Raw genomic sequence first — 25,000 nt, forward strand, 5'->3', positions numbered from 1 at the left:
ACTCACTCAACTGATTCACTCACTCATTTCTTCTCTCGCTCCTTTCTTTAATTCACTCACTCAACTGATTCACTCGCTCATTCCTTTTCTCGCTCACTCCATTTATTAATTCACTCACTCAACTGATTCACTCGCTCATTACTTTTCTCGCTCACTCTATTCATTATTTCACTTAACTGATTCACTCATTCATTCCTTTTCTCGCTCATTCCATTAATTAATTCACTTACTCAACTGATTCACTCACTCGTTCCTTTTCTCACTCACTCCATTCATTAATTTACACAGTGAAATTATTTATTCACTCATTCCTTTTCTCGCTCACTCTATTCATTAATTCAGTCACTCAACTGTCTCCCTCATTCGTTCCTTTTCTCGCTCACACTATTCATTAACTTACTCAGTGAAATTATTTATTCACTCATTCCTTTTCTCGCTCACTCCATTCATTAATTTAGTCACTCAACTGACTCATTCATTCCTTTTCTCGCTCACTATTCATTAACTTACTCAGTGAAATTATTTATTCACTCATTCCTTTTCTCGCTCACTCCATTTGTTAATTCACTCACTCAACTGATTCATTTACTCATTTTTTTCTCTCGCTCACTCCATTTTTTTATTTTTATTCACTAATATTAATTTCACTCACTGATTTACTCACCCATACAAGGATTTACTCACTCACTCACTCCATTTATTACCTCACTTGCTTACTGATTCACTCACTCATTTCTCCTTTCTCACTCCATTCAATAATTTACTTATCCCCACTGATTCTCAACAAATTCCAATCTCAACTGATTCAAAACTAATTCGGATTCTTTCTTAATCCTAAGTGACTCTCATATGCTCCTTGATTCACTTATTCGTTCTTTATTCACTTCATTCATTAATTTACTAATTTTCTCAATGATTTACTCACTCACTTGCATGCTTCATTCGTTAATTCACTAAAGTGCTCATTCAGCCATTCATTATTTTAATTTGCTCCCTTACTCACTAATGCTCATTGGGTCACAATACTCACTTGCTCATTGGCTCACACACTTGCTTGCTATATCTAAATTTAATTAATTAATTAATTCACAGTATATAGAAATATATTGGTGTTGTGAACCTATGGCTTGGTTCCAGTTTTTGTTCTTTTTTCTAGCAAGGATGTATTCATTACATTGATTAATAAAAAGTGTGCATTTTCATGCATGACTCCTGGAATTCAAGGACACAGTGAATAAATTAGACAAGTCAATGCTTTTAATGTGCTGATTAAAGACTTAGTGATCAAACAAAAGTCACTGGTTAAATGAACTGTCATTATGTTGATAATGAGAGTAGATAATAAAAGAAGTGTCACATCTGGAGTGGGAGTAGTTGAGAACACGGTGAAAACAAGTGTTATTTTTAAACTGATGGTTGATTTACCAACAGTTCACACTGCAGATCCCTTTTTATCTATGCTAATTAACATGTTACTTTCTCACATGGAATATTTTGAAAAGCCACTCATGTGCTACTGGAGGCTTCAGTAAAAAAACATGCTCAAATGCCACATGCTTTTTACAAAATCCCTTTTTGAAGTTTTTCAGCATGGAACTACTCTGTCATTTCTAGCTTCCGGCTGACATTAGCTTTGAGAGGATGGGTTGACACCAAATGACACACGCAAAGCCATCAGTTCTTCAAAGCTCTTTGTTTCCAAATGAGGGGTTTTCTCTACTTTTTTTATGGGGGAGAAACTGACAGAGTCATCTGGGGTTCTACTTTAGATGTGGACTTTTGATTGTAGCCTTACAGGGCAAATGTCACCTTTATAAAGCAGACCCTGATGTGCTAAAGTGGGTCCAGCGTTACAGCTCTGTTTAGCGCTGCATGCAGCAATTAGGCTCGCACTTTCAACTAAATACAAGGATCATCTGACAAATGTTACGCTGTCATTGCTTTTGATCTGACTCCCTAATTAGTTAGTAAATGACTTAAATGAGCTTTTAATCAATTAGTTGATTAAAATTTGCTGTCATGATTAAATTAGGATGAAGTGCTTAGCTATAGTCAAATAGCAATTCGAAAGAGTCTTAAGTGTTTTGATGTTAGGAATTGGATTTTATCATTAGATTCGTCATTTACGTTTTGATATCATGTTAATATTAAGGACAATAGCAGGTGCTATTTTTGCAAATTGTATGTCAGAGCGTGAAATAACAAAAGCACACATTAAGAGGATGATTCTGCTAATGACCCTCAGCTAATTTCCTAGTCATAATTTGTTAGATTCATGAGTTTTCTTTCCCTATGTTCTAATTTTACTTGGACAATAAGGAGTGTCACCCACTCATTGTCACTTTGGGATGGCTAATTATGATTGGCTAAGGGAAATGGGACAAAGGTTTTATGCTATTTGATTACACGCTTTGACGCTCTTAGCAATGTTTGCAAAGTGGCTGTTTGCAAAGTAAAGTCATAGTTAATACAGATGTGGGAGTTGTAGATGTTTCCAAAGCCTGAAGCACATTGTGTGCAGACTGTGAAGGACCAAAAATAAATGCACTCTTTCTCTCTGTTTTAGGCCCCAGTAATGTGGAAGACCCAGTGCAGATGCTCATGAAGGATGCAGGTACAGTCATGCATTACTTGTTACCTCTGTGCTCTGACTGAAATGACTGTTGTCTATGACTAAATAAGAAATTTCATGTTCAAGATTCACTATAATGAATAAAAAAGCAGATATCCGACATGGATGGTCGGTAGATGGATAGAAATGAATGAATGAATAGATTTAGTGAACCGATGGATGGAAGAAAGGGTTGATGATTGATTCATTGTTGGATGGATTTAAAAATGGATAGTAGGATGGATAAAATGATGGACGAATAAATAGAAAAAAACTGTGAGTGGATGGGTGAAGATGGATTAATAAATAGATCAAGATAATTGGATATATGACTGGATAAAGATGAATGGTTGAATGATTAGATTTGATGGATGGATAGATGGAATAAATAGAATGGATGGATGGAAGAATAGAGGGTGATTGATGAATAGATGAATAGATTGATGGACAAATTGGTGGATTAAAAGAGAATCAACAAAAGGTTTGTTGGGAGAAAGGGAAGGTATGCATGGATCATACAATGGATAAATATATGGATAGATGAAAGGAAATAATTAAGTGATGAATTGATGGGTGGATGGATGTATGAATAAAATTATTAATAGATAATAAATCTATCAATATTTAACTGGATAGATTGGTGGATAAATATATTAATGCATGGGCGGACATGTATGTACTGTATGATTGATTGGTTGGTTGGTTGGTTGATGTCTGCATGGTTGAATGTTATATGATCGAACAGATAAAATGAAATGATGGATGGATGGCATGGTGGATGGATAGATGGTGGACTGATGGAAGAAATGATTAGTGGAGTAGGAGTATAAATAGTGGGTTCAGACAGATAGAGAGATAGGTAGCTTTGTGAATGGATTGAAAGAATGAATGAGTTGTATATAGAGACAGAGACACGTAGATTGGTAAATGGTGGATTGAAAGGTTGACTAGATTAGATGGAGGAATATGGATAAAGATAGATAGATGGATGGATAGATGGATTGGATAGATGAATATATAGATAGATAGATTGATGGATGGATGGATAAATATGGATGGATAAATGGATGGATGGATAAATAGAGAGATGGATAGAGAAGAATGGATGGATGGATGCATAGATGGATAGGGATGGATGGATGGATAAACATTGGTGTATGGGTGGATGGATAAAGTACGAATGGGTTGCATAGAGGGATAAAGACAGGTAGATTGGTAAATGGTGGATTGAAAGGATGAATAGATTGGATAAAGGTAGATAGATGGATGGATGGATGGATGGATGGATGGATGGATGGATAGATAGATAAATAGGGATAGATGGATGAATGCATAAACATTGGTGTCTGGGTGGATAGGTAAAGTATGAATGGGTTGGATAGGTAGGTAGGTAGGTAGATGGATAGATAGAGATAGATGGATAGAGATGGATGGATAAATGGATAAACATTAGTGTATGGGTGGATGGATAAAGTACGAATGGGTTGGATAGAGGGATAGAGACAGGTAGAATGGTAAATGGTGGACTGAAAGGTTGAATAGATTGGATAAAGGGAGATGGATGGATGGATGGATAGATAGGGATAGATGGATAAATGGATAAACATTGGTGTCTGGGTGGATAGGTAAAGTATGAATGGGTTGGATAGGTAGGTAGGTAGATGGATAGATAGAGATAGATGGATAGAGATGGATGATAAATGCATAAACATTAGTGTGGATGGATAAAGTATGAATGGGTTGAATAGAGGAATAGAGACGGGTAGAAAGGTAAATGGTGGACTGAAAGGTTGAATAGATTGGATAAAGGGAGATGGATAGATGGATGGATGGATGGATGGATTGAGATGCATAGAATAGATAGAGTGGATGTGGATGGATAAAGTACGAATGGGTTGGATAGGGCAGATTGGTAAATGGTGGATGGAAATTTGGAAAGATTGGATAGAGGGATTTGGATAAATGGATAAATATTGATTGATGGATGGATGGATGGATAGAGATGGATGGATGGATGGATAGAGATAGATGAATGAATAAACATTGGTATATAGGTGGATAGATAAAGTATGAATGGGTTGGAAAGAGGGATAAAGACAGGTAGATTGGTAAATGGTGGATTGAAAGGTTGAATAGATTGGATAGAGTGATATGGATAAATAGAGATAGATAGATGAATGGATGGAAAAAAAGAAAGAAAGAAAAACAAAACTCCCAAAAGAGCTTTAACACCTCTGTTTATTTAAAAATGATCAAAACAAAGTCTTTCAGTTCAAAACAATTAAATGGTAACTTTTTCTCTCTCTCTCTCTCTCTCTCCAGTGTACAATGCCGTGGGGTTAGCCGCTTATGAATTGTTTGACAATGTGGACTTTGATCAGTGGTTCAAGAACCAACTCCTAGGAGAGCTGCAAGTCAGCCATAACAGGTATGATTTAATAAGCAATCGTTATTCTCCACTAAGAGCTGTTTATACCTCATAACCTTCATATAGAACTCTCACAAATCTAACATCTGTGTTAGTGAATGAATCCAGAATGGCTGAAAGTCGCAGTATGACGTTTCACATCAACAAAAGAAAACATCTTAAGCATTTTTTTCTTGACATGAAACGGTATGCACTCCCATTTTTCTAGTGATGTGAATGGAGTGATGTCACTTCGCAGGTGCGTTCAAAGAAGTGCTTGTACGCAATAAGGTCTAACCCTCCTACAGATAAAAGACTAAAGCTTGCTCTCAGAAGTCTTTTTTTTTTTACTTCTTTTTATAGCATTACTCGACTTTGAGCTCAGGTAGGCACTTTATCAAAAAGAATGTAGGATGAAGCCCATCGCCTTCAAGTTTCTTTCTGTTTTGCTATGATTCTTTCTGGAAATCTCGCTTGGTTACATAAAAGTATACAGGTATACACCTATAGTTTAATAGCTTTATTTTTTTGGCCCCGGGAGTTTGAAATTGTGCAGGATAACATCAAATTGGTGAACGAGGACAACCCCTGCAAAGAGCTGATATCTTTGAGTTTTTCTCCAGTCTTTTTCAGAAGTGCACAAAGATATCGAGATTTAGATAAACCTCTCAGACGGGAGCCTGGATAATCTTTACACTGCACCTCAATGGCATTTACTCCCTCTTTACAATGGCAGTATTATATCAGCCGTGCTTGATGGATTGGTTAAACAGCGTTCTTCTGGGAGACTCCAGTGGTGCATTTGATGAGGTCGGGAGAGCTGAGAAAATCTGAAGTATCGGATATGTAAAATAAACGCCCGGTAGGGAAAGGTGATGCAATATTCATTGAAGGCCATGGGGGTTTGGGAAGGAAAGTAGGGATTTAAAAAAGAAATGGGAATTTATGAATGGAGCATAAGTAGGTTTGGAAGTACTGGAGTGTGTCCTCACTGCAGACTGTAGCACGATGATGTAATGGATCAGGTCCAATGCGTAGTGGATGTGCATGTGTGAGCGGTTGTTGCTAGAAATGAGAATTATTTATGTTAATTATTAAATTGCCCAATACGTTGTGTGTTATTCACATCTACACCTACCCCAACCCTCACAGTTATTAATAGCCCCTATTATATAGACCTTTCTGAAAAATTACTGGCAATTTTCCTTGAAAGGGATCATGTGTAAACTTTTTGAAAATACCGGTAAATTCGGTCTGGCATTTTTCTGGAAAGAGAAGTTGTAACATTACCGGTAATTTGCTGGAATGCTGCACTGTGTGAACGCAGAAGGAAAATTGCCGGAAACAGCGAGTTCAAGTTTAGAACACGTCGGCATGAGACGTCTACTCCAGCCAATGAGAACATTCAGACCCGTTCACATCCGTGGTGTTTATGAAAATAATAGCCTTTGAATATTTTTCCAGACACATTTAGCTGATGTTAGTCAGATAACGTTTCTATGTTCCTTCTTGTTGCCAACTGTAAAATATTATCGATCAAATGCTTATGATAAACCGCTGTTTGTTTACCTTTAAGCTCTGCTTCAGTTGCTTGACGTGTGTGCACGTGAAGGAGCTGGTGAGTGGCAGCACAAACACATATTATGTACATCTCGACATGCGAAAGTGTTCCTCCATATGTTTTCATCGAAGTTGTTCACAATACTTATCCATCCACAGAATTTATTATGTAGTCAAATGTGTAAACATTTAGCTGTGGTTCACGCTTTTGCCTTTGGATGTCACTGGGACAAAGCAGCTGCATGAATGCTAAAGCTTTAAATGAAAGTGAAACCATCAACAAAAACCTGACCCCCCCCTCTATGTTTACAAACACAAGTGCAGCCGTTTGGAGGCCATTTCTGGTTGATGATGTCAGAATTTACCGGCATTTTGGAATGGATGTGTGAATGGTCTTTTCCGCAAAAATTGCAGAACGTTCTTGCCTGTGTGAACAGCGCTTTTTTGAATTTACCGGTAAAGGTGTTCCGAAAATTTTCCACATTGTATCTGGTATTGCTGTGTGAAAGGGGCTAATGTCTACAACTTACCCCAACCCTAAATCCAACCTTCACAGTAACATGGACGTTACAATGTCCACTACATGCTACATACACAAACACGATTCAGTGTAACATGCTTATATTTTAAAGTAGATCACCTAGTCAATCTACTCAAAAATGGTTCAACTTAAGTTTATTCAACCAAGATTTTCTTTTTTTTAATGTAGTTATTACTGAAATTATATATATTTTTAAATGTATTTGTTTTGGTGTAACAAGTGTTTTTTTAGTATACCCATCTTAAATAGTTTGCTTCACTACAAGATACTGAAAAAATGTTGCTTCTCCTTTTGATTTTATATTTTTTGTTTTTGATAAAATGTGTAGCTTTACGCAAAAGTTTTTCATTTTTAATATAGAATTTTATTCCTAACTTTATTAAAACCTTTGTCAAACTTTACAGTTTGTGTAAAAGATGAGGCCGTGCTAACGGGTTAGCATAATATCTTTGAAACACAATCCCTCCCCTGCCGTCCAAAGCTACACCTCCTGAAACCTGAATGTGCGGACCTTAAAGATGACAGCAGACAACCCACTAGTTCATGTCATTCACCAGTTAGAAAACTTTACAGTAAAAAAAACAGCTTCACCTCAGTAAAGCAGGCTAGGTGGAATTGCGCTATTTACTTGTTTTGTTGTTTAACTAAATAAAAATCTGCATTATCAATGCTGTAAAAGGTCCCTTATGAAACTGAAAATAATCACATCGATTATTCACCGGAAGATTTCAGTGGCTGAACAACACTTCTGTGCATATAGCCCATTGGTAAAACAACAAAATCTACATAAGCTTTGCGTGACTAAACTACTTTTAAAACAGAACATTACCTGTCTAAAAGAAATACTTCAGCCATGGTGTCGTCCTTCGCCCAGCGTGCAAAAGTAACTTCAAAAGTAAATTGATTCAGGATTTTTAAGTTTTGATTCAGCATTTGATTTGACTGCTGTGATTGTCTTGTCTGCACATGACAAAGCGCGACCTGCACTTATGCATACACGTGCAAACAGTGGATCTGTGTGAACAGATTTGCGCTGTTGTACAAATCTACATTTGTTGACAGACAGTTTGGGCTACTTATTACTAATTTTTTAGTCTTGTGCCTTACCCAGAATATAAAAACACATATAAATACATTTAGATCATTTACTTTAATCATTACTATAGGAATGTGAAGAGACTTTCAACCAGCACAACATTTTTTTTTTTCGGAAGACACTCACCTACTGCACATTTAAATTAGCAAGTTTTTTTTTGAGACCGCATGTTCAATGCAACATTTGGCATATGTACATTTTTGGCAATAGCTGTTGTATTTTTTTATGGCTCAAGATTATAGATTTTATAGATTATATAATGATAGATTATGAACTATTTTTACAAGTACATTAGACATTATGAGTGCATTTTTACATTTTATTTGGACCTTAACTTCTGAATGCATTGTGCAAAGACCTGAGGTGATTTCTCTGGATAAAAGACTTGCGAATGGCAGGTTCCTGCTGTTGCATCTTTAATAAGGTAGGTAATTAAATATGAAAGAAATGTGGATGATATGTCGAGGTGATTGACAGGGAGAGTTGCTAAGCAACATAGCAGCCCATTAATGAGGAAGTAGTATGTCCCATATGCATACTCTTTTTACACACTCAAAAGTATGTACTTTTTCTTCATAAAAAAGTACATAGTTTTAGGACGTGGTATAAATACAGTTGTTGAATTGGGACTCAGTGTAGCAGTCACTCCTCTGACCTCTAAAGGTGCCCTAGCAACAGACGCTAGAGGCCATGGTCTTTAGTCTCCTTGGTAGAGCACCTGACTCCCATGTGGAAAGCCGTCGTTTGGAGGCCTGCTCGGAGCGGTAAGGGTGGTGTAGGACCGCTGGGGTTACATTGGTGCCGTGACCCAGGTGGGAGTGAGGTTTAGGGGGGTGAGTGTAGCAAAGGCCAGCTAGTGAAGTGCTGAGCAGCTTCAGAGCCAGCTCGGAGCGGGTTGGGTGGTGTACGACCGGTGGGGTTACATTAGCAATATTCTCACCTTACCTTTTTAGTATTTTGTTCATGTCACTTTAAATAAATGTGAAATAATAAAAAAGATAATGTAGATAATGTACATTTGACAAATTATTGTAATAATTGTTTTAAATGTTGAATCTTGTTTTGAAAAGCATGATGTGAAGCATAAAGTCTTGCATCTAATGATCTCGATATTAACAGACTCTAATCAGATTGAGGCACACTAAGCTTTGGGACATCCCTAGATTCCACATTCTGTCAGTTTCTCCCCAGCACTACTCTGCAAGGCCTGATGTAGTTTTTATGTTTCTGTGACAGTTCTGTGGGTGGACAGGGATAAGATACAAAATGTAAAAATGGGTAATGAAGACTGTGGCTCTACACAAAGACTCTTTTGTGACTTTAGATAGAGCGAGAGAGAGTAGAGGAGAAACAGACCTCTGTTGTGGAAGATCTCATTATGATCGCATTTGAAACCATGACTGCCGGTTTCTCCTGCCATTTACTGCTGTTTGCTTTTGTGTGTCTGTTTCTTTTTCCTATTGAGTAAAGAGAGAGGGATTTAAACCTCATTTGCATATTTCATAACGGTGACGTTGACATTTAAAGACGGAAATTAAAATGTAAGTTTTGTGGCTTTAAGTCTGTTTTTTTTTCAGATCGTCTTCGCTACTTTACCTTCGGAAAGTTTGAAGTTAGAATGGATTTTTAAAGAAATTAAAAAGATTTATTTCAACAGAAATGTGTTTAATTAAATTGATAAAAAAGTGGCATTAGCTAAATGTATAAGGTATGCAGGATATATGTGTATTTCTAGTCTAAATACAAATAAAAATTGTACTTTGTGGATCCATCCAATAATCCCTAAAAATATGCACTTTGTTTTCATGTTACATTGATCAGTAACGTCTGCTAAGCTGCCATTTCATTATTTCAGTGTGTTCAGCCTCAAGGAACCGCTTCACCCATCTTGCTGTGAAACAGGGCTCATTGTCCCTCATGAAAGCATTTGGGTGATGAATGCAGGGAAGTAACCACATGTTGCTGAAAGAGCTTTTGATAATCTTTTGCTTTCACACTTTCATGTATGGCAACACGGTGGCTCAGCGGTTAGCACTGTTGCCTCACAGCAAGAAGGTCGCTGATTCAAGTCCCAGCTGGCTCAGTTGGCCATTCCAGGTGGAGTTTGCATGTTCTTTCCGTGTTCCTCTGGGTGCTCCGGTTTCCCCCACAGTCCAAAGACATCCGCTACAGGTGAATTGAATAAACTTCATTGGCCGTAGTGTATGAGTGTGCATGTCAGAGTGTATGGGTGTTTCCCAGTACTGTGTTGCTGGAAGGGCATCCGCTGTGTAAATCAAATGGTGGATAAGTTGTCGGTTCATCCCACTGTGGTGACCCCTGATGAATAAAGGGACTAAGCCGAAGGAAAATAAATGAATGAACAGTCATGTATCTGTGTAAGAGTCTCCTGATGAAGAAAACATCACCAAACCATGACACTTTATCTTTCACTGACTTCTTTGGGTTCAGACTTTACCCAGTTTGGGAAAAAACATAATGTTTTCATCAGACCCAAATAAATCCTGAAACTAAGTCCTGATTCTCTTGGTGTGCTTTCACATTTGGTTCGATTTCATGGTTCCCACTTGAGCTTGATGGACACCTCCCTCCTCCCCCTGCCCCATCTGAACTGTTCACATGGTGGTTTTTGGTTCTGACCCCTGATACTTTGCATTGTCAGAGTAACAACTGTTGCTATGTAATGCTAGTTAAAGCGTGCCTCAAGTTTAAACGAGTCAGTGCATTAACATAAATATACTATTGAACAACAAATACTTGATTAATAGTCGTTCACTTCTGTGACTTTGTGTATTAGTGTTAACATTAAGGCTGATTTATACTTCTGCGTCAAGCGCACGCATAAGCTACGACGCAGCCTATGCGTGAACGCATTGCCTCTCGCTGTGGCCGTAGGTGTCGCTGACGCACACCTTTAAAAAAAAAAAAACTACACGTCGCAACAATGCATAACGCAAGCTTTGTGATTAGTCGGCTTGGTAGCGTTGACAAGTGTGGGCTGGACCAAGAGCCCCGCGAGCCCGATGAGCGTTTGTTTACAAGTGTGGAGTCACGGGAACGAGCTCCAGATAAAAGTTTTGTTTTGTGTTTACCTAATGACTAAAGTTGTTGCATGTCTGCCAGTTCCTGCCTCACAATGAGCAAGTTTGAGCCACTTGTACATTAAGGAAGCGCTGAGAAAAAACAAAACACCAGCAAAGAAACTCGACACAGAAGACATAAAACACATCACTGCCAGCTAGCGTTTCAGTAGTGTTATTACAGAGGAACACAGACAGCGTGCAGAAGTATAAATGCACGGCTATGAGCATTGTATGCGCCGTGGGTCTCGCTGATCACTCGTCGCAGAAGTATAAAGCAGGCTTTAGTAGTGAACTGTACTCCAGATCACGCTTTTTTTAGGAGGACTTGGTGGATGGTTTGCAGGTGCACACCCAAGTTTGCAAAACTTTGTTCACTCTACCTAAGCCAGGGGTGTCCAAACTCTGTCCTGGAGGGCATATATCCTGCATATTTTAGCTCTAATTTGTCTCTACACACCTGCATGGATGTTTCTAAAAAACCTAATAAGAGCTTGATTAACTAGCCCGGGTGTGTCTGATTAGAATTGGAACTAAATTTTGCAGGACACCGGCCCTCCAGGACTGAGTTTGGACACCCCTGAGCTAAGCGAACCAAACTCTGACATCAAACAGACACGAGTGGACACTAAAGTGCAGTGTGAAAGCTTTGAGACACTGTGTATCTATATACAGATCCTTAAGGCCGGTTTATACTTCTGCATTAAGTGCATGGAGTCCGTCCAGCGTAGCCTACAATCGCACACCCATCACTGGACCCTGAAGTGCACCTTCTCAAACAATGTAATTATGTGATGCGACAATGCAGAGCACAAGATCTGTGATTGGTCGGTTTGGTTTAGCAGTGATGAATGTAGGCTGGGCCAAGAGGCACTGGAGTGGAACGAGATCAGTGTTGCAAGTGTTTAATAGTCTGGAGTCCCATGAGGAGGAGCTCTGGATCAATGCTTTTGTTTTGTGGTATTTTTATGATTAACATTCTCAAGTTGAATCATTTCCTGTTGCTGTCTCTTTTCATCCTTGTGGAAAAGCTAATGCTAAAGTAGCATTGCACGCATTTCCATTGAAAAAGATCCACAAAGAAACTTAACACAGTAGAGCATAGAAGCCTCACTGTCTTACTGGCATTTGTAAATGTTATTGCCAGTGTAGCAACGACTTCGGCTAACTGCAAGTTATGTGTGGGGTACAGCAATCACTTGACACAGAAGAATAAATCAGGCTTTAATCTGTTCAGCTTTGAACTGTTAAGCAATTCCAGCTGCAGTGTTCAATCCTTTGCATTATCCTCTCCTCTCATGCGTTTGTCTTTTACCGACAACCAGCCTTTCTGACCAACTTGAATGAGTTAGCAAGATTTATAAAGATTCAATATTCTAGAAATCAGAGATTTGGAATGACCAGCTTTTGTTGCTATGGTTGAAAGGCTCACGCTATTGGCTTTCATCTGGACAATCTGCTGTTGGATGGTTTCAGTGACTTTAGAACGGCTCACCATCTTGCAAGGTCTGTGAAACTGCTAAGTTGGGTTGCCACACTTCCAGATAAATAGGGTTTGTTGGATAATTAAAGCATCTCTGCCAGGTGAAGTTTAACAACATTGAGAAATCAGGAAGTGTTCTCTAATTTTAATCTCCACTTTGCGACTTTAAAATGTACAGTTTTCAAGTAGGGCTGCACAATATATCATTTCAGCTTCAATATTGCAATGTGTGCATCTGCAATAGCAATCACAGAATCTGCAATGTTGAGATTATAGTTGCATGCATATAGTTGCATGCAAACATGCATAGCACCACAGTCTAGAACACATGATTTGTGGAGTCACTGCAAAGTCATTGCAAAGTTTAAACCATAATACAGTGAAAGTGTACCATCTTCTTGTGTTTTTAAGGCATGTGACTGTGTGAGCATTTTAAGTGAGTTTAAAGGACATCTAATGATGAAAATCTACTTTTGTAAGCTCTTTGTACAGAACTGTGTGTAGGTGTAGTGTGTCCACAGTCATATTGGCGTGATAGTAACACAATAAGTCTCTTTTATTTTAATTTTCTGACGTTAAAATAGGATCCTAATCCATCTCATATTGAGGCCCACCACAACGTGATGTAGGAGTGCAGTTTCCCCGCCCACTGAATTGATTGAGAGCCGCGTATTAACATGTCTTCGTAGTAACGTGCATAATCATAGCCACAGAACAGGATGTGTGCAAAGCAACTGGGATTAAAAAATCTGTTCAGCTCTCTGTGATCAGCAGCACTTCATGAATGAGTTTTACAAGTTTAAAATGTTTTTAAAACAGTGCATGTTTGTAATAAAGACAGTAAAATCGCTACCTAGTTCATCACCACAGCCGCATAGTGTCAGTACAGTTATAAAAGAAGACGCTTCATTCCTGGTTCATGGACTCAAATCAGGTTTGTTTTGTAAATTAACATAATGGATGTCCATACAGCAGTGGATATTAACGTGCCACATAACAACATTTTGTGTGACTCATCATTGCAGAAAGGCTTGAATCAACTCCACAACAAAGATATCAAATAACGGTTGAGAGTTTTTACTGTAGTAAGGGTGATCTGCTTCATTCTTGTCTGTTACTTTGCTGCTTATGTGTGAGAAAGCAGGAGAAGCTAAACCCATCAAAGCAATCTCTGTGGCTCTGACATGCACATATGAATGGTGGGCACGGAGCACCAGCTCATTTGAATTAAAGGCACAGGCAACAAACAGCTACAATGTCATAAAATCTAAAATTTTCAATGAACAGAAATGTATAATAAATAATCGAATGGGTATTTTGAGCTGAAACTTTACAGACACATTCTGCAGACACAAAAGACTCATCTTAAATCTTGAAAAGTGTGTAAAATAGGTGCCCGGTAAAGCATTCATGCTCAAGAATTTGTAATGCTTGTAGCTTTAACAAAGATGAATTGTATTTAAATATTTATCACTGAAGTGTTATTTTACATTTGATTATTTTGTTTCTGTACTGTTAGACTCTCTGGAAAGCATAAAACACTGTTTATGTATTTCATTTCTATCTTTGTTCATTAACTTTTCTTTGTAATTGGTTATAATTTATTCAGATGTGCTACCAATCAATCTAAAATGATCCATTATTATCTAAATAGAGTGAATATTGGAATATATGTCACACTGGAAAACAAATATCGCAATTTCTTTATTTTTCTCTAACAATATTATGCAGTCCTACTCTTAAGTGATATCGCTGGTCTTTAATTTTTTGGAACATTGAGAAAAGGTAATGCATACACATTGTTTGCGTTTGTTTGTAGTAACAGTATTTATGCCATTCATTCCTGTAGCCTCATGCATAATGTGCACAAGAGTGTTTGTATTGCCGACGATATAGATATACATATCATCGGCAATACAAACACTGTTGTGCACGTTATGCATGAGGCTACAGGAATGAATGGCATAAATACTGTGTATATATATATATATATATATATATATATATATATATATATATATATATATATGCAAAATCATGCATGTCAGTGGGCATTTGTGTGGCTCCAGAGGGGATCATTCAACCAATCGAGTGAGTGTAGTCATGGGTATTGAGGCAGTATCTGCACGTGCTCTTGACAGAGCAAGCAAATGTACGCTTGCCACTCTTTAATCAGGCACATTTGTCACTGTCACGATGAGACAGTATGCCTGAGAAAGCCTCCAAGGGATTTTCAGAGAGACGTATGAGTAACCCTGGTGCTGACATCTGCCATCTGTGCCTTAGGCTTTGGGATTTGACAAGTTTATATTCAGCAGGAAATTAGCGTTATGTATTAAACCTTTGTAATTTGTCCCTATTGCTTGTTATGAGAAGCGCCTGCCGAGAAGCGCCTTGACCTTGTGCACTGTCATTTCTCCAGACTGGCAGCTCTCCAGACCCCCCGATTGATTCATCACTTCATTTGACCTGCTGTGTCATAAAGTCGAGACTCTTGCACTTTGCCTTGGCAGACAGATTATTTAAGTGCTGATCTCATGCCTCGGGGGTCAAAAGGGGCAGCTACTACACTAAACAGGTGTTGCTAAAGACCGGATCGATAGGCTGGGGAAACCTGTTGCGTCTGTCTTCCTCTTTTATAGAAACTCATTTATCGGGATATAGTTAAGTATTCCCTCTAATGGATTATGGGCAATGGTATTCCTTTATAAATGACAAACAATGTGCTTTTATGGGAAATATTAGTCAGTTGTGGTAGTGTGCTAGGACTGATTATAAGTTCAGATTTTCTGTTTCAAGTCAGATGCAAATCAAGATTCTACAAGTCAGATTGTGACAAAAAAAGACAAAAGTCGTGACAATTGCATACCTCCTCTCCGTTTTTGCTGGGATTCTCTTTTATTTTATCATTCTATCCCGCTATCATGCTGTTTAAGTATTTTCCTATATTTCTCCCATTTTAAATCTTTCTATGAAAAATGAAAGTAGCGTCAAAAAGCGCATCTCAAATGTAATATAATTGCATGAGCTGTTCAAGAAACCATGGTGAAATTTATATAAAAACGGCCGTGAACACTTAATTTCCATTAAAGCTATGGGTCGATTGTCGCTCTTCTTATGCAACATCTCAATCACTCAATTCATGTATCGGTGCTGACTGACAGATGAGCTTCATATAAAGACACTTTTCTCAGTTCAGCTTCTGTACACGTGATTTAAAGAGGAGTGAGCTTTGGGATTTGGGATTTTTAAACAGACAAATACATCTAATAATATGTAAACAAATATTATTATTTTCCATCTTTTGTTTTAAACAAATAATTTTGTCGTAAACTAAGCACAAACAGTTCAAAAGTAATAGAATTTTTATTATGTGCATTCTTAAAGTGTCACCTCTGTTATCAACAAAACTGGATCAAAATGAGAGATTCTCTGCTCTTCATTTAAATGCAGAGAATAAAAAGTTTTGTAAGGGGGGTTATTTTGTATTTTTACATTTATGTTATGATCTACCTAGACATTTTTTTAAAACTAAGTACATCACGTGTTAACAATGGTGTTACATGGAGGAAAGTTTCATTAGGCTAATCAAAACATGATGGAGAGTCAGTGTTGCTTTAACCTTCAAATTACCCATATCTCATTTTTCTAATTGTCTTTTTGGTGCCTCTGTGACTTTTAAAGTAATAATGAATTAACAAACAAAAATAATATTAATAGTAATAAAAATAATAATTTAAAAAAATATAATAATAGTAATTTGTTTTTCATTTGGATTACACTGATCAAGCTTTGTTCATTAATATAACTCTGTCCTTTATGTTTTTGATTAACACAAATGTAAAAACCTATTTGTTATTTATTTTTAACTGTAACAAGCTCATCATCAAATCAGGAAGAAGGAGACAAGAACAATCCTGAAGGGTTTTGATGCTTTAACAATTAAATAAATAGAAAACAAGGCAGCCACTCGTAGACAACTAACACCTAGACAGAATCCAAATCCAAACATAAAGTGTCTCAGGCCTCTAACTCTCTTGTCTTCTTGTCATCATTTCTTCTGTATCTTCCCGCACCTTGCACCTTGTCCATTGTTGATGATAATAATTGTGGAACCAACATTACTACTTGCCATACACTTTTATACACATATACACTTATTTAACAACACACTTTACATGCCAATTTGCACATAACAGCTGCACATATAACGTTGTTTATAGTAATAAACATGTACATACACTTGTCAATCTGTATATTAGCACTCACTACTTCTATTTTTTTCTTTACAAATATATTTATTATCTGTTTTTTGTCCTGTCTCTGTAATCCTGTTGCACTGTAGAAGCTCTGTCACGAAAACAAATTCCTCGTATGTGTGAACATACCTGGCAATAAAGCTCTTTCTGATTCTGATTCTGATGATACTCGAGACCTGTGTGGCACACAGGTGTGACAATCATCAGCACTTGCACCACTGGTCTCGTTCCATTTCCATGGCTCTCTGCAATTTGGGGTTTGGTTCTTCAAACATACTGACACTTGGTTCTCAACCTAGCAGAGAGATCTCTTGGGGCTCTTCATGTGCTGGGGACCCTATAACGGAATATATCCATCCGTCCATCATTCAGTGTTTACTGACAGCTTTTTCGGAATGTCCCTGTTTCCTTTTCTACCCTCTTTTTGGTAGATCGTAGCAGGCTTCATCTCCAAGCAGACGCTGGTGACTTCCCCGGACTTTTTTTGGGATGGTCCTAAGCCCCCGATCCTCAGCTCTCTGGCAGATGGCAGCAGGCTTCGGCTCATGGCAGATAATGATGGCTTCTTTGGCTCTTTTCCAGTTGATAGTGAATCTCCTGTCTCCTGCTCCTCCCCATGCTGGGAGACGGCAGCATGCTTCAGTTTTTGTTTCGAAACCGTGCTGCAGATGAACAGGCTTCTTCCCAGCTCTGGTTAACTCCCCAAGCTGGACTGTATCGCTCTTTCATCCAGGTTTCGGCACCACTGCAATGAGGCATAACGGCGCTCTAGCTATTAGAAAGGAGTCAGAGAACCAACAAACATTTAACACTTAATAAATAAATGAACAAACTGACAACAAATAAACTGCTGCATTCAGTCATCCACGAGGGACTGCTGCTGTTCATTTGAGATTAATTTTAAATGAGATTGTATCACGTTAATATGTGCTGTAATAAGCTGACAGAAAACCGGTTGACATTGACATGCAGAGTGAAATCTGTAACCTAAGGAGCAAGAATCTACCTCTGACTATGTTAATGCTTAGGCTATGCACTTCGAACCCTGACCATCAAGCAGACCAGCAGGTGGTGCCACAAACCAAGCTCGTGCAGCACTGGTAGAATTTGTTAATGTATTTGAAAACGTAACATTCTGTAGTCTATAAAGATTTTACAATTTCAGTCATCATCTGTTATGTATTGTTCATTTGTTTTATGTTTTCAGGTATACAGTGGTCCCTTGTTATTCACGGCAGTTGCGTTCTAAAAATAACCTGCAACAGGAAAAATCCGTGAAGTAGTCAGCTTTATTTTTTTCATTTATTATAGGTGTTTTAAGGCTAAAACATGGGCAATAAAAGGTCTTAATACCCCTCATTATACAATTTTCTCAGGCAGGGATTAACATTTTGACACTTTTCTCTTGTTTAAACTCTCTCAAAGTCCAGTATTATAGAATGAAACAAAGATCAAAACCTTTTGTCAGGCGCAAACATTCGTTGCTGTCAGCAAAATGTTCATAAAGCTTTTTAGGTTTTATGCGGATAATGTTGGCATCCAGCGTAATGTTCTTTTTCCTGCAGTCACTGATTCACAAAGCTAAAGCAGACTCTATCATTAAAGGGGGTCATGCACACCGGATGCACCGCACGCATGGCAGTTGGAAGTAAGCACATACTGATTCGCATGTTATTTAAAATGAAATTATTCAGATGGCTCTCTGTGACGTGACAGAAATATGAACAGTGTCCTGAGTGTCTGAGTGCACCTGCAGACAGCTGCTGACTTGTGGCGCCGGTGTGCGTACCTTGATATAAAGCAAAATTCCATTTCCAAATTCAAACTCCAAAATCAAACCAATTCCAAAATGCTTGGCTCTGCATGGCACGGCACATCTGGTGTGCGACCGCCTTTATGATGGTCTTGCTGCGGACAGTTACAAGTAGGTATGCTCAGATCCGATCATGTGATCGGAAATTGGGCCCAATCACGCGATTTCAGACTTGATCAGAATCTGACGTTACCTCCCGATGAGGACTCTAATATATATGTAATTATGTGTATATATAAATATCTATAGTTATGTGGTGGCACAGAGTTAGATTTCTTTCTTGACTTCACACAGAAATGGCAACACATGCGGCATGACATCTTTGTTGCTGAGACGCAATTAGTTAAATGCCGACAAAGAAGACCTCGAATGTACAGTAGCTTGAAGCGGAAAAGCTTGTTCTAAAGTGCGTTCTAGAGGTACTATAAAGTTGATATGTAAACTTGGCATTGCAGAAGTTGAGGTGGACAAAAAAAGGCTACATTTAACACAACAAACCTGATAAGACACCTCAAAAACAAACAAAACCTCAATTTCAAATGCCGTCTCGCCACTATTTCATCGAGAAAGCTCTGGCAACCGTTTATAAGAAGATTTCTGACAAACTACTTGTCCTGTTTTAAGATGTACCACATGTTTCGTTCACCACAGACATTTGGAGTTCGTCAGTAGCTCCCATGTCTCAACCAAGCCTTTATGTATTATAGAAATATCGGATCGACTTTCAGTATCAGTAGATACTCAAAATCAAATGACTCAAGGGCAAAAAACCTGATCTAGACATTCCTAGTTACAATCCTTTTTGCATCCTTGTTGGAACTCACACTGCTAGCAATCAAAGCTTTCTGTTAACTTGGCAAGCTGAATGCATACTGTACTGTACAGGAGACACGGAGAAGATTGACTGACAATGGTCCTGGCAATCAGGACGCAGAACACAATGTGCTGTAAAAGAAATTATAAAAAAATAAGCATTTCAAATTGCACAAAAAAAAAAATCAGCAAAACTGCGAGGCTGCAAAAGGTGAATAATGTTATAACAAGGAATCACTGTAGATGCAAAATAATTTTTTGGATGAATCTGGCACATTTCTATATGGTTACACTGTAATGTGTGTTGTTCTTGTCAAATAAACATGAGAAAAAAACTAATCAGTTACAGAAATTTGAGTGTTTGTCATTTGTTTCTGTACACCACTTGTCATCCTGTGTATTTTTTTATTTATTAACACAAACAGCATTGTACTATATGGTTTGCTTTTGAATTGGACGCCTATTGTTTTGATGTATGTTTTTAATTTGCTAGCTCAAACCGGCTTGTAGTTAAATCAGGTTGTACTGCTTGTCTTCTAAGCTTGATTTTTATGTGCAGCGCTTGTGTATAACATGAAAGTAGAGGTTATACACATTCCTTATCATTAATTCAAGAACTCTGAATCCAAATGTTTGCCTCTTACTAGACTAAAATCCATCTTTGCTACTTTTTGACTTCACACCGGTGTCCTTCCCGTGTCCTCATTGGGGGTCATACTTTGGTGCATGTGGATAATCGGGACAGTGTTCTGCGACCCTGGCCTCATGCCAGAATCTGTTGCGTTTCAAGTACAGTGCAGCAGCCACACTGCAGGCCAGCTGGAAGAGCAGCAGCATGTGTGATGGTGATGGTCAGCATGTGACTCCAAGCAGCATGAAGTGACCTTTTCAGCTCCGAGCTCTTCAGAGTGGCAGCTGTGGTGCCAGCTCAGCTTTAGGGGGACTAAACTGTGTTGAGTGTCACACAGATGTTACCTCATCTCGAACTCGCACCGTGGGTTTATCATTTGACCCATTGCTTACAGTGGTGGGCAAAATTAGTAAAACATTTAGCATATTTGAGAGGTTTCAGTTGTTTTTGTTGAATTGTCTGTTGTCTATAGAGGACGGTGTGACCTAAAAGCAAAATCTCCATTAATTGAACACGCTAGCTTGATTTCAATTATTTGTTTGTTTGTTTTTTATTATTTGTTTTTTCAATAGTTCATTAAAAGTCAAAAAGACATATCTATGTTTGTAAAAAGCTAGTTTCACTTGAAATAAAACATACAACAAAAATGGATAACTCACAGCTCTTGCAAGCAAAACTACATTTTAAATGGTCAAACTTAAGTAAATTAATGTTATTTGAAATAATATATACTCACCGGCCACTTTATTAGGTACACCTTACTAGTACCGGGTTGGACCCCCTTTTGCTTTCAGAACTGCCTCAATCCTTCTTGGCAGGGATTCAACAAGATACTGGAAATATTCCTAAGAGATTTTGGTTCATATTGACATGATGGCATCACACAGTTGCTGCAGATTTGTTGGCTGCACATCCATGATGCTAATCTCCATTCCACCACATCACTAAGGTGCTCTATTGGATTGAGATCTAGTGACTGTAGAGGCCATTTGAGTACAGTGAACTCATTGTCATGTTTAAGAAACCAGTCTGAGATAATTCGCACTTGGAAGTAGCCATCAGACACTGTGGTCAGGTACACTGTGGTTATTTAAGGGATGGACATGGTCAGCAACAATACTCAGGTAGGCTGTAGAATTGACGCGATGCTCAGTTGGTAGTAATGGGCCCAAAGTGTGCCAAGAAAATATCCCCCACACCATTACAACACCACCAGCAGCCTGAAGTGTTGATATACAGTAATGCAGGATGGATCCATGCTTTCATGTTGTTGACGCCAAATTCCAACCCTACAATCCGAATGTTGCAGCAGAAATCGAGACTCATCAGACCAGGCAACGTTTTTCCAATTGTTTATTGTCCAATTTTAGTGAGCCTGTGCGAAGGTAGGTAGGTAGATGGATGGGTGGATGGATTACTATGGGTTTGTGTGCTATTATATTCAAATGCAATATAACTGGAAATCAATAAAAATATAGTTTTATCAAAATATCAGTTATTAAACATTTTCTAATTAAAGGTTTTATAATAGAGCTTAGTAATGCTGGTACCTGGCAGTTCATTTCACTATGGTCACCCCTGATTGAGTTATGCTTGATGTTATATGTCTTAAAGAGTAATAAATAAATAAATAAATAAATATTGCTACTACAGATAATCATTCAAGCTTCTGAATACGCATCACTGCCTCCAATAAAACTGTTTTGCTGAAGTGAAAATGTGGATACTAGTAATACGCGAGTATCCACTGTTTACACCGAATACCAAACAAACCGTCCGCAAATAATGATTTACATGCAGCACATCAATTATTAGATTTATGAGAGTCTCTCGTGTCCTTTTGTTTTGAATGAACGAAAGGGTGAGTTTATGGCTTTTCAGTTTTAATGCTTTCACTGCGCTGTCAGAGAAATTCAAGCACTCTGTACACATGAAGTGTTTTTAATGGGCAAGTATTAACAAGATTAAAAAAAATATATATATATATATATCTATATCTATATATATATATATATATATATATATATATATATATATATATATATATATATATATATATATATATATATATATATATATATATATATATATATATATAATCGACATGGGGAAATTTATTTTTGTTTCTTTCAGTTAATCGACCAGCTCTACTACAAAGTCATCATTATGATATATAAACCATAGAATTGACCCATTTTGGGAGATGTAGATCACTTTACTTACAAAAACAAAAAAATAATGACTGACTTGGAATTAAAAAAAAAATTTAATTTTTTATTTTTTTTTTTATACCTCAGGTCAATCATCTGCATGCTATATGAACATTATGATGTGAAATCTTGCTTTGCAAGTAAAAAAGGTATAATAATTATTCTAGTTCTAATAATTTTGCTCATAAATGTGGGTTTGTTTTATATTGTGTGGCTAATTAGAAAAGTTTCAGTTAAATTCGGTTTGGAATATCTGGAGGTCAGTCCAGAAGATAGCAAGAATGTAAATCTTCAGTGAATGAAAATTAATGGTGTACAATTTACTTTAAACTTTATTTTTTTTTATAAACCTTGAATGTGTATGTGTGTTGGCCTTGTATGTGTGTGTCTCTTGTCATAATAAGCTGCAATCTGGAACAAACTATGCAAAACCTGGCTTTGTGTGACTACATTTTGGTCAGATGGCATCTTATTGTCGGAGCGGGTGATTCTTGGCTAACATAAACTGCAGACTGGACCAGATTTTATGCTGACAGTTAAAGTCTGGGGTGCCAGATTGCTCTGAACTAAAACTTTTCCATGGATAATCAGTTATAAATATAAAATCTTTGTATGCTCAAGTTTATGGATGATTATTTCTAAAAAAACAAAAACAAAAACAAATTTTATTACCAAACTGGTGAATATATACTAAATTGGTAAATATAGACTAAATGTGCGAGGTGTAAACTTGCATTTTTAAGAAAGTAACAAATGTGAGTTATAAGAACTTAAGAGAAAAAATATTTCAGAAATTAGGCTGGTTAATACTTGACGTGTCCGCTAGTTCACTTGAGTGCATGCGGCGAATGTGATGTCACGGTGTTTGTGGATGTTCGCTTTAGGTGCGTGCGACATGATTTCGGCTGGCGGTACAGGTACGGAAACAGGTACGCCTGTACAGACATCTTTATGATCTGTCCATGCGTGACCATAGGGATAACCAGATTACCAATAATTCTTGGCTAGAAATTGCAACTTGCTGTAAGAAAGGAGAAAAGTTTTTGTTAAAAAGTTTACAAAAACTCGAGGCGGTAAGTTTGTCAAGACCAAAAAGAGAGGTCATGGCAGAAGTGGAGACCCATGTGGTTTTAATATTATAGAATATGTTTTTACACCATTCATAGGTTTTACTCTGATGTATTTAAAACAATTTAATAGTTACAAAACTAAAATGAAGTGAAAAGAATATTTAAACCTGTCGATTTACAATATACAAATGCCCTGTTTTCCTATGTTTTATTGGTGATAATGGTTTATTCTTTCCATAATAAAAATATATTTGTAGAGCAACCCATGTTCTGTTGTCATTAATATTTTAATTAACTTAATAGGTAGAACTGTCCGAGATATAAACAAAAGCAAGTGATGCATCAAAGTTTGAATTTAAAAAATCTTGAATGATTATAAAATATTTCTAAGCAATAAAATAATTTAATAGTTTAAAAATGATATGAATGATATTAATGAAATGACAGTTCCGGAAAGTTTCTACTCCTATGTTTATCTGTCTGATTTTACAGTGGGTTTATTTTGATCGCACCCTCTGTCGTTGTAAAGAATATCACAACGGCGAACGCATCAAGTATAAAAACCTCGTCTGTTTCATGAGATGCACACGCAGTCAGTGGATGTGCGTCAGCAAAAAATGTTAAAAAAGAGATGTTAACTCAAATTTGTGGGAAAACCTTTATAAAAAATTATAAGATCAAATTTCACAGTTCTGAAAAGTAGTTTTGAGAGGAAGAAAATCTGAACTGCAAACTGAGAATTCCACTTCCACTTCTTAAAGTAAAAAACAAGCAAACTACAAAATAAAAAAAATGAAATAGTTCAAATTGTAAGATATAACCTCAATTAAACAATTATGAGACGTGTAAAACAAGATAAAAATGAAAAACTTCAACAGAAAACAAATCGTGAGGAAATTAACTTTTTTGTCCAATATATTGCATGCTGTTTTATTATTAATAATATATATTGCATATATTGTTTATATAAAATATGCTGTAGTACAAACAAGCTTCCATATAATGCTAACTATGAACATTTAGCAAAAACATGACAGTAATATTATATTGGGTTCCTTTGTTTCTCATCTCGCTTGGCTAGTTTTAATGGTTTGTTGCTCATTAGAGATATGTAATTGTAGCAGCATTGTTGTGCTTATGTACTGTGTGTGTTTGTGTGTAAGGGAGACGCAGCGTGGTACTGATCATTTATGATGACTCTACTTTTTGAAAGCGGTAATGGAGAGTGCTTGAGACAATTGTTTTTATTACCAGTCCCCCTGCTGCTGGGCAAATTGTCATTGAACAGTAAGTTGTCAAATACAAATACTTCCAGCCTTTCAGTTCTCAAGTGTTCTTGACAGGAGCTTAATTTACACTAGGTACTTTACAAAATTCTCTTTGAGTTCCCTCTCCCCACTTTTTTAATGATTTTTTAACCACATTA

The 25,000-nt window shown here is 37.2% G+C and overlaps 1 protein-coding gene across 1 annotated transcript in view; it reads left to right on the forward strand.

Moving 5' to 3' along the window:
• Positions 1-25,000, forward strand: part of ipo11 (importin 11) — a 311,095-nt gene that overhangs the window by 81,687 nt on the left and 204,408 nt on the right. Inside the window, exons 9-10 of the mRNA XM_056464319.1 lie at positions 2,567-2,614; positions 4,934-5,039. Of these exons, the coding sequence (XP_056320294.1) occupies positions 2,567-2,614; positions 4,934-5,039 (154 nt within the window). The remainder of the gene's footprint in view (positions 1-2,566; positions 2,615-4,933; positions 5,040-25,000) is intronic.

Source organism: Danio aesculapii, chromosome 8 (assembly GCF_903798145.1).
Source record: "Danio aesculapii chromosome 8, fDanAes4.1, whole genome shotgun sequence".
Taxonomy (NCBI): Eukaryota; Metazoa; Chordata; class Actinopteri; order Cypriniformes; family Danionidae; genus Danio; species Danio aesculapii.